Raw genomic sequence first — 11,663 nt, forward strand, 5'->3', positions numbered from 1 at the left:
TGATGGGAGTGGGGAAGCCAGAGTAGAATGAGGGGAGAAATGATAGTGGAAGAAAGTGAGACAAAGGAACGCAATCCTGTCGCAGGTTCAGGAAAATGTAACCAGTTTCCTTTAAGCTCCATGTAAAGGAAAGTGTCAGCCAGGAACAGTGACTGGATCCAACTTGCCAAACTTCATTTATCTCTGCTAGCTGTTTTGATGCCTGTCTGCTTGTTTTGTTTTGTTGTCTGTCTCCCCCTTCTAGACTGTGAGCCCGTTGTTGGGTAGGGATTGTCTCTAAGTGCTTAGTACAGTGCTCTGCACACAGTAAGCGCTCAACAGATACTATGGAATGAACAAATTTCTGCCTTGATTGTTTTAAAGTTGCATACTTAAAGGTTACACTGGCTCCTTTACAATTTTGGCTTTTTTTCTTTCCTTCATGAAATGTTTAGGACTCCCCCCTTTTTTTTTTAAGGAACTATTAAAGCTTTATATGTCTCACCTCACCTTGCACTCTTTTTACTTAATAGGTTTTTTCAAGCCTAATTAGCATGCGTAATGACTCCAGAGGCAGGGAAGGGGAAAAAGAAAAAGGGAACTTGGTAGTCAAGTTTTAAAAGCCTATTTATCGATTATGTTTCCGTTTAGTTGACTCTCAGCCTTAATGACTAAAACATATCTCAGTCTAAGAACATTTAGGGGATTACTTATAGCCATAGCTCTTGCTGCTGGGCTTGTGTCTTGTTGTCTTGCATGTGTGCGTGCGTGTGTATGTTTGTTAGGGTCCATGTGGGTATTCAGCAGATTCACTCTGATTTCCGCTAAATTCACACCTGTAGATGTAGGGGTTGGCAGGGGCTTAGAAGTCTAAATGTTTTAGACACAGGTCAGATCATGGCTCAGGCAAACACTGACGGCACTTGCTAATTCTGGAAGGGCCTTTCTCGACGCAGAAGAAACAGGCTTAAGTCCTGTGCAACTCTGACTGTGCTTTCCCAAGCATTTTAGTACACGGCTCTGCATACAGTAAGCCCTCAATAAACACCATTAATTAATTTATAATAATAAAAATAGTAATGAAGGTATTTGTTAAGTGCTTACTAAGTGCCAAGCACTGTACTAAGCGCTCGGGTGGATACAAGCCAGTCGAGTTGGACACAGTCCCCATCCCATGTGAGGCTCGCAGTCTCAATCCCCATTTTATAGATGAGGTAACTGAGGCGTAGAGAAATGAAGTGACTTGCCCAAGGTCACACAGCAGACAGATGACAGAACAGGATTAGAACCCATGACCTTCTGACTCGCAGGCCCATGCTCTAGCCACTATTTCATGGTGCTTCTCAATGCTGCATTACAGAAAGGAACATAACGATGTCGTGCACAAACTTCTGTAGAAATCCAGAGAACCTGGAACATGTTTCTGGGGGTATCCCTAACCCTCCCCCTTCCTCCACGCATTTTGTTCCCTTCCCTGGACCCTGAAAACACCGGTGCCACTTATGAGCCACAGGACTAGCCAAGGGGGAGGTAGGTTAAGTGCTTGAAATAAAAATAGTAGACATGGAGGTGTCCATGGCCAAATCATAATAGATGGGTGAAAACTGGCCTATCCAGTGGACATGGACACCCAATCCCTGGAAAAACTGTGCAGAAAGACCAGAGAACAATGCTCATCTCTATAGGTCTCCTCCTCTTCAATACTACTACTACTACTACCACTACTACTGTTACCTACTACTACTACTAATTGTGGTATTTGTTAAGTGCTTACTATGTGCCAGGCACTGTACTAAACACTGGGGGGGAAAATACAAGCAAATCGGGTTGGACACAGTCCCTGTCCCACACCAGCTCAGAGTCTTAATACCCATTTTACAGATGAGGTAACTGAAGCACAGAGAAATGAAGTGACTTGGCCAAGGTCACACAGCAGATATAATAATAATAATAATAATAATAATAATAATAATAATAACAACTCTTCTAGTTCTCCAGCTGTGAGTCATTTGAACGTCAGTCTACCCCACTCAGTTAAAAGGTCCTTTAGGGCAAGGACTGTGTCTGTTCAGTATTGTAGTCTCCCAACCGTTTAGTACAGTGCTCTGCAGTAAGTGCTCAATAAATACAACTGATTGACTGACATTTTCCTAAGCACTTACTACAGTACTCTTGCCACAACAAGGGCTCAATTAATACTGTCGATTGGCTGAACTTATTTTTCACCAGTTGGTTTTACCAACTAAGGCTAGTTCAGGTAGTAAACAAAAGGCAGGGTAAGAGAATAAAACTGGCCTCCACCAGTTGGATCAATTTCAACCCGTTCCTTCAGGAAGGTTCAAGGCCTGGGAAACCAGGGGTTTCCACTTTGTTCACTGTCACTTCCCTTTGCATTTTTTTTAATCCACAACTTTCACTCCTGGACATTTTGCAAACTCTTCCCTGCGACTCTGAGACCTCAGTTGACTTCCTCTGTCAAAGCAGCCACCGACTGCAGCAGGAAGGTGTCTGAGCCGCAGACGCCTCCACTCCCACTCGTGTCAGGTGTGTGTTTTTTAGCCACAATTTTCAGCTCTGTCCAACACCGTGGTGACCTGCTCTTCTTTAGGCCACACTCGTCAGTGGTGGAGTCAGTAGCAGAACCGAGGTCTCTACGTTTTCGATCCGACAATCTAATCCCCAAATCCCATTACGTTCCTCTATCCATTTAATGGGCTTCGAGGAAGGAATTTTCGGACCAAATTCTAAAAGGAATAACCTTCTGAAGATACTTGGAAATCTGGTGGCCTGACAGGCAACATTCGCTTCTACCTAAACCGGCTACTAGGTTACTTTATATCTCAGACATTTTTGCAATGGCATATCTGGAAAATACGGTTTTTTGAGGATCTTGGCAGACAACATGAGATTATCTCACAGTTGCATAAGGACTGAATGCCTATTGTGAAAATCAGAAAAGGCAGGCCAATGACTCCAAACTACATTAGAAAAACACTGTAAGCAGCCATAACAGAACAATCACGGACAATTTCAAAACTGCAAAGGATTAAAAGGAAATGTGGAAGTCAGAGATGCATATGTTGGGGGGGAAAGCACAATGAGATCATTTTCTTCCTTGTTAACTCACCCTGGTTTTTTTCCCTTGAGGAGCCAACACTCCATTATCTAATTTGACAATAGATGTCCTCGAACATAGAGCCAAGTTTAAAGGTTTAAGACATAAAAGAAGTGGCATTTTTGAGGAACTAAAATACAGATTTGCAGTTCTTGTTGCCATTTTGCTTTCAAAGTAAAATGTCTTGTTTTTGATGGGACTTCGCCATTATAATAGTCCCTACATGAACTGCCCTGATTATCATCTTTCAGAAATTGGAGAGGCTTGGGGAAGGCTTTCTTTGCTTTGTAACACCATGCTGTTATTGTTATCAACTTTAATAGCGTGAAAGAAAGACGTTACCGGGTTTACGTGTATTTACTCATTTTCTCACCCTTCTCCTCTCCCCTTTCATTTCTGCCTTTTTCCCTCCTCTGGTTATTATGCACACAAGAGTTAACTGGGCTAGCCTGCATCATCAAGTGCTTTTCAGAACTATAATGCATCACTAATAATGACACTGCCTATGTCTCCGGGTCAGAAGGGCTCTGGAGAACTAGCCATCCGATTCTCCACGCTACATTTGAAGAGATAATATTGTTCCTGCTGAAGGTTACCCTGTTGCCAAGCAGCCCCGTACACGGGGAAGAGGAAGAGCTGCTCAGCCCAGTCTCTGCTTGCACTCGGGGGCTGCAGGCAAGAGGGGTTGGAGGTTACTCTGGGCACCCTTAGAGGGCTGCCACTGGGCAAGGGTGAAGTTCACGGCCCCGGACTTCGGGGGTTGCCACCCCACTGGTTTTACACCAACCAGCCCAGTATTCAGCAGGTCTTCCTCTGCATCCCACCTCCCCCACATGTCTGCTGTGTGACCTTGGGCAAGTCACTTCACTTCTCTGTGCCTCAGTTCCCTCATCTGTAAAATGGGGATTAAGACTGTGAGCCCCACACGGGACAACCTCATCTCCTTGTGTTCCCCCCAGCGCTTAGAACAGTGCTTTGCACATAGTAAGCGCTTAACAAATACCAACATTATTATTATTAAACCAGCAGGTTTACAAGGACTGTAAACTCCTTGTGGGCAGGGAACGTGTCCACTGATTCTGCTATATCTCACTCCCCCAAGTGCTGAGTACAGTGTGCTTAGTGCACTTTTAGTATAGTGTGCTTAGTGCACTTAGTACGCTGTGCTTAGTGCACTTAGTACGCTGTGCCTAGTGCACTTAGTACGCTGTGCCTAGTGCACTTAGTACAGTGTGCTTACTACATTTAGTAGTGTGCTTAGTGCACTTAGTACAGTGTGCTTAGTGCACTTAGTACAGTGTGCTTACTGCATTTAGTAGTGTGCTTACTGCACTTAGTACAGTGTGCTTAGTGCACTTAGTACAGTGTGCTTAGTGCACTTAGTACAGTGTGCATAGTGCACTTAGTAGTGTGCATAGTGCACTTAGTACAGTGTGCTTAGTGCACTTAGTACAGTGTGCTTAGTGCACTTAGTACAGTGTGCTTAGTGCACTTAGTACAGTGTGCTTAGTGCACTTAGTACAGTGTGCTTAGTGCACTTAGTACAGTGTGCTTACTGCATTTAGTAATGTGCTTAGTGCACTTAGTACAGTGTGCTTAGTGCAATTAATACAGTGTGCTTAGTGCACTTAGTACAGTGTGCTTAGTGCATTTAGTAGTGTGCTTAGTGCACTTAGTACAATGTGCTTACTACATTTAGTAGTGTGCTTAGTGCACTTAGTACAGTGTGCTTAGTGCACTTAGTACAGTGTGCTTACTGCATTTAGTAGTGTGCTTACTGCACTTAGTACAGTGTGCTTAGTGCACTTAGTACAGTGTGCTTAGTGCACTTAGTACAGTGTGCATAGTGCACTTAGTAGTGTGCATAGTGCACTTAGTACAGTGTGCTTAGTGCACTTAGTACAGTGTGCTTAGTGCACTTAGTACAGTGTGCTTAGTGCACTTAGTACAGTGTGCTTAGTGCACTTAGTACAGTGTGCTTAGTGCACTTAGTACAGTGTGCTTACTGCATTTAGTAATGTGCTTAGTGCACTTAGTACAGTGTGCTTAGTGCAATTAATACAGTGTGCTTAGTGCACTTAGTACAGTGTGCTTAGTGCATTTAGTAGTGTGCTTAGTGCACTTAGTACAATGTGCTTAGTGCACTTAGTAGTGTGCTTAGTACACTCAGTACAGTGTACTTAGTACACAGCACAGTGTACTTAGTACACTTTGCTTAGTAATAATAATAATAATGATGGCATTTATTAAGCACATATTATGTGCAAAGCACTGTTCTAAGCACTGGAGAGATTACAAGGTGATCAAGTTGTCCCAAGGGGGCTCACAGTCTTAATCCCCATTTGACAGATGAGGGAACTGAGGCGCAGAGAAGTTAAGTGACTTGCCCAAAGTCACACAGCTGACAAGTGGCGGAGCTGGGATTTGAACCCATGACCTCTGACTCCAAAACCCAGGCTCTTTCCACTGAGTACACTTAGTACAGTATGCTTAGTACACTTAGTACAGTGTGCTTAGTGCACTTAGTACAGTGTACAGTACAGTACACAGTAAGCGCTCATTCAGTACAAATGACCGACTGATTGCCCCCTGTCCCAAACTGATGTTGCACTAGATTCCTTTACGTCCGGCATGGGTCCACACCCCTGGCTCGGCGCGCTTGTTTCCGGGGAACTGGGAGTTGAAGACAACAATTCTGGAGCAATGAAGAGGCTGGGGCCTCCTGGAGATGGACTCGAGGTTCGGTGAGCTTCATCAAATAATTTTCTCACACGTTCTCATGGCACCTATCCCTATGTGAAGCAGCGTGGCTCAGTGGAAAAAGCCCGGGCTTTGGAGACAGAGGTCATGGGTTCAAATCCCGGCTCCGCCACTTGCCAGCTGTGTGACTCTGGGCAAGTCACTTAACTTCTCTGGGCCTCAGTTACCTCATCTGTAAAATGGGGATTAAGACTGTGAGCCCCCCGTGGGAAAACATGATCACCCTGTAACCCCCACAGTACTTAAAACATAGCTTTGCACATAGGAAATGCTTAATACATCAATCAATCGTATTTATTGAGCGCTTACTGTGTGCAGAGCACTGTACTAAGCGCTTGGGAAGTACAAATTGGCAACATATAGAGACGGTCCCTACACAACAGTGGGCTCTCAGTCTCATTGTTATTATTACAGTGCTTTGCACATAGTAAGCTTTTAGTAAATGCCATCATATTATTATATTATTATTATTATTACTGTACTTTATGTGGGCAGAAGGGTGCATGGATTTGCCTTACTGCCGTCGTCAGTGTCCACCGCTTTTCCCGATTAGTAACTAAGAGCTGTGCTACTTGTTAAGCGCTTAATACAATCAATCAGTCGTATTTATTGAGCGCTTACTGTGTGCAGAGCACTGTACTAAGCGCTTGGAAAGTACAAACTGGCAACATATAGAGACGGTCCCTACCCAACAGTGGCCTCCCAGTCTCATTATTATTATTACTGTATTTTATGAGGGCAGAAGGGTGCGTGGATTTGCCTTACTGCCGTCGTCAGTGTCCACCGCTTTTGCCGATTAGTAACTAAGAGCTGTGCTACTTGTTAAGCGCTTACCATATGCCTAGTACTGTACTGAGTGCTGGGGCAGATGTAAGGTAATCAGGCACTGGGAAATGCCCCAGGTGGAAGCCCTGGAGGTAGGAGGTAAAGGCTTGGCGTGAGGGGACAGTTTAGAAATGGAAGTTCTTCCCCCTGGAACATGATCGGTCCATAACTTCCCCCACCCAACGCTCAAACAGAAATATGCCGGGTCCAAGCTGGGAAGAGGAGTTGGACATGTAATGACCTATCCGGGTCAAATGGTACTTCCACTGGTACAAACTGCGAGGAAAGTGAGTCAGAAACACAATTTAAAAAAATCAAAAGGGACTTCTGAATGACGATGTCTTATACGAGATGATAGGAGGCCTCTAGAAGCCAGCACCAGTTCAGCTTAAGCCATTTGCAGATAGAGCCTTAATAAATAAGAATAATAATGGCATTTATTAAGCGCTTACTATGTGCAAAGCACTGTTCTAAGCGCTGGGGAGGTTACAAAGTGATCAGGTTGTCCCTCGTGGGGCTCACAATCTTAATCCCCATTTTACAGATGAGGTAACTGAGGCACAGAGAAGTGAAGTGACTTGCCCAAAGTCACACAGCTGACAATTGACGGAGCCGGAATTTGAACCCATGACCTCTGACTCCAAAGCCCGGGCTCTTTCCACTGAGCCATGCTGCTTCTAATACTACTTGATAACAATGAACTCGTTAGGTGCTATACAGCCATCAATTTAGTTTGTGTCAGCAAATAAAGAGATATGGATCGTGCCTGTGTCCATATTAAACTAATTCATATATTTGGGATGATCCAGGTTTTTTTTTTTTTTTAAAACTTTCTGCCATTTGAATTTGAATTTTCATCTTCAACTGACCTCCGCATCTCACGACAGTTATCTGCCCAGTTTAGGAGGTACACTTTACTGTCTTTATAAGCTAGAACCTGGCCCACTCATATTATCTTCCTTTGTTATAGTTTAGGGATTATTTCAACACGAGGGAATTTTGGAGATTTCCTTGATCTCTCAAGGTAGCCAGGCTTCCTGCCTTGAGAGCAGGTAGACCAGGTGATTGTCTGAGTTAAAGTGACCAGGCAGGGGAGAAGAAAAGGAGGAGTCTTTCCCATCTTCTGTTTTAGGTTCACTGGGACACATACGTGTTCCAAATAATGTAAAGGAAAGGACTGGCTGATATGCCTAGGATTGGGAGGCCCAAGAAAGAAAGGAAGAATGGGTATAGCTACTTTAAGTTCTGGGCTTCTAAATTTTTGGATTCCCAGTTCTGGGTTAGGGGGGAGAGCTTCAGCTGCAGTTGTCTGGTGAGCAGGGCTGCAACTAAAAGAATGTTTTAACTGAAACTCTGCGAGCAGCGGCACAGAGAAAGAAAGAGGCGGGTCACCTGAAAAAGCACCAAAGGCAAACCAGTGTGTAGTCACTCTGTCAGGAGAAAGCAGCATGGCCTAGTGGAAAAGACCAAGGGTCCGAAGGGCCTAGCCCCAGCTCTGCCCCTGGCTTATTGGGTGACTCTGGGCACATCACTTAACCTTTCCGGGCATCGGTTTCCCCAGCTGTAAAATGGGGGTAAGAAACCTGTTGCTGCTTCCTCTTAGATTGTGAGCCCTTGTGTTACAGGGCCTGGTTTCTGCACCTAGGAAGAGCCCAGCTTTCCGTGGATACCTACTCTAGAAAGCCTCTCGGTCTTGGAATGCTCTCTTTTTGGAGGAGTTAAAGTGATTTATAACTCATAAGTCATTTTGCTAATGACAGGAAGCAGTGTTTAATTCACATAAACGTGGGAGTGCAGAGATGGGCAAATGACAGCTTTTAAGCATTAAAAGGGAAAACAGAAGGAGAGGCACAGGATTCCCCATTTCTTTAAGAGAAAATAGCAATTTTAGTCCCTTTGATGTCACCTGAAGAGCTTTTGTACCTCTAGGCTACGTCTTGGTGCAGCTCAGGTGCTGAAAGGCACAGGGTAGATTAATGCTGCATTTTCAAAACACACTATACCTGGGGGAGTCCTTTGAGGCCTTGACTGGACCGTGAAAAACAGCTTCCAAACTGGCTTAAACTGTCTCTAGACCATTCTCTTTCCCTGCTGGATTGGTCTTCCAACAAACCTTCCCCGATTAATTGCCAGCAGCCAGAGTCGTGTCAACTTGACAGCGACAACCGGAACTTACGTACTTTTACGTACCCACGTCCTCAGCAGTCGTGTGTATAGGCACATTCAATTGTTTGTTCAATTGAAGGGAATATAATTCATGCCCGCTATACGCTCTCCCGAATGCACGGTATGATGTACTGCAATCAATCAGTCAATACACACTTACTGTGTGCAGAGCACTGTACTGAATGCTTGGAGAGCGTACAATAGCGTTAGTAGACGTTCCCCGCCCCAAGGGAGCTTATGGTTTAGAGAGGAGCTCTGCTACTAATATCATTCTAACAGAAAATATGCTCTGGAGTTTTTGCTAATGTCCGAATTGCCATCGTCAGTAAAGGGTCCGGCAGTGTCTGCCTTTGGCCACGAACAAATCGGAGACGATTTTCAAGACCCTCCAGTGTCAGTGTGGAAACAGCTGAATTCAGATGGGCCTTTGCAGATTATATACTCCTGGGCTGGGGTGGTCATCCCCAGGGGAATCTCAACATCGTCCAAGTTACTGGTCCTTAAAGGCGTTGTCGATACCTGCCAACGTAGGTACTCGGGTCGGGTCTAGTGCCTGCCGCCTGGGCTAATGGCAGAAAAGGCCACAACCTTCCAGGAAATCCCTCCCTCCGTCTTTCCACGGTCAAACCAGGAAAGATTCGCCGCCGCACTGACAAAATCCCCCAGCCTCCCCCTCCCCGTTCGAGGAGAACAACGTTTTACCGCTTCTGGCTCACAAAGTAACCCATCTGTTCGGTGACATTAAAATGCAAAGAGGTGTTCGTAAGGTTTGGAATATTTATCTGCGTATTTTAAGTGCCCAACAATATGTCACAAACAAGACGGCAGCATGATGTTCGCTAATTGGTGCCAGGCGTTTCACCTACGCTCTCAGAATGGAGAAAGGCCACTTAACGCTCGCATACCAGCCCATCCCATCTTGCATGTTCCCTCTTGTTCACCGGCTACTCCCCAGATTGCACCTTCTGTTCTTCCCAAGCTCACTTCTAATGGACTTCCTCACCTTCACGCTGTTCCCCCAGTGAGGAATTCCTTCCCCTTTTACAACCACCAGACTGCAACTCTCCCTACCTTCAAAGCCACCCTAAAAATTCCCTACTCTTCCTCCAGAAAGTCTTCTCCTATTCGCTTCAACCCAACGGTCACCATTGATCCTAACACATCTTAATCCTATCCCCAGCACTTTTGAACATGTCTATTTATATGACATATGTTATATGCACATATATCTATAATAAGTAAGTATCCTCCAAGAGGCCTTCCCTCTCTAAGGCATCATTTCTTTTCCCACTCCCTCTGCATCACCCTTGCACTTGGATTTGTACTTTTTATTCACCCCACCCTCAGCTCTGCATCACTTATGTACGTATCTGTAATTTAATCACACTAATGTCTGTTTTCCCCTCTAGACTCTAAGCACTGTGTGCAGGGAATGTTCACCAACTCTGTTATAGTGTATTCTCCCAAATGCTCAGTGGAGTATGCTGCACACAAGAAGTGCTCAATAAGTATGATTGATTGATATTTATTTGTGAGTTCTAGATCTACTCAGCTATTTCATTCTGAAACCTTTGTCCACTCCCTGCAATATCCTGCCCCACTATTGGTAACCAGTTTTTTTCCTGTCCATCTCCTCCATTACACTGTTAGCTCTTTGAGGGACAGGAACATGCTATTTGTTGTTGTTATGCCCTCCCAAGCTCTTAGCACAGTGCTTTGCACTCAGTAGGCATGCAATAAATACCATAAAACAATAGATGGATTGACACTACTCTTCTCAGTGTCACGGCCTGCAATTTGATCTTTCTTTCCCTTTATGTTCAGCAGAGGAAGGATAATCCCTGGACCTTTTCCTGAACCAAGATGCTGCCCTGATTCCGGGAGGTAACAATGGCTAAGGCAGGTCAAATGAGCCAGAGCTGATCATGGGGCATTGACTGTGGGATATGAAGGCCCCCATCTGGCTTCATTCCTGAGCTGGCTTAAGATTTGGGCCGGTTTCATGTTTTGAGTTAATTTCCTTTTGGGAGCAAGAGATTGATAGTCCAAGCCCTGCAGTTGCCTGCCCTAAGCTACTGGCTCCAGCAATACACACAATACTTCAAATTTGCCTTACTATTTGTCTCTGTATGGAGAAGAGAAGCAGCTTACTTAAATTGTCTTCGTCTTCCATATTTGGGGCAGCAGGGCTGAGGTACTTGAAGGGAGTGATGAAGGTTGATAACAGGTTTACTTTTTCTGGAGAAAAAAAAAAAGGAGAGACACTCTTGTCACAAGTGTTTCACAAGTACCAAACTGCTCATATTTTCTTATTACTGATTCTTCAGACAAGAAAGGTCAGGAGGTGGCTTCGGCTTCAACCATTTTATTTCTGGCTCAGTCCTTCATTGAATTTCTGACAGCATTTTATCAAATTCTTCCCTCCACCCAATTTTGTAGATGATGATTTCTATCTTTCATGCCTTCTCGCTTTTGGCATTTTCCTTCCCCACCTCTAAGGGCAGAGAGAGATGTTAAAACTTCAAGTAATAGCTCTATTGTCAGAATCCTTACTAAATCCCAGATGGGGCACTGTTTCCACCTAGTGAGGACTTGGTTGCTTCTGAAACTAGTATAAAGAAAATAGCACTAGCACTTTTTATTTTGCCTGGACCAATTTTTTCCATGGATCATGAGTTGAGTATTTAAAAACTGATGAAGTCTGAAGAGAAATAATAGGCAGTAGCCTTAACACACAAGTGAAATATCGGCGTAAGGCTATGGCCCCCCAGGAAGAAAAGAGGCAAGGTGGCTCATGCTATGTAGAAAAAGGGCATCT

The 11,663-nt window shown here is 44.5% G+C and overlaps 1 protein-coding gene across 1 annotated transcript in view; it reads right to left on the reverse strand.

The window, feature by feature from the left end:
* ADARB2 (adenosine deaminase RNA specific B2 (inactive)) overlaps positions 1-11,079 on the reverse strand; it is a 119,594-nt gene extending 108,515 nt beyond the window's left edge. Inside the window, exon 1 of the mRNA XM_038755785.1 lies at positions 10,997-11,079. Coding sequence (XP_038611713.1) covers positions 10,997-11,018 — 22 coding nt within the window. The 5' untranslated portion in view covers positions 11,019-11,079. The remainder of the gene's footprint in view (positions 1-10,996) is intronic.
* Between the last annotated feature and the right edge of the window lie 584 nt (positions 11,080-11,663).

Source organism: Tachyglossus aculeatus, chromosome 13 (assembly GCF_015852505.1).
Source record: "Tachyglossus aculeatus isolate mTacAcu1 chromosome 13, mTacAcu1.pri, whole genome shotgun sequence".
Lineage (NCBI taxonomy): Eukaryota > Metazoa > Chordata > Mammalia > Monotremata > Tachyglossidae > Tachyglossus > Tachyglossus aculeatus.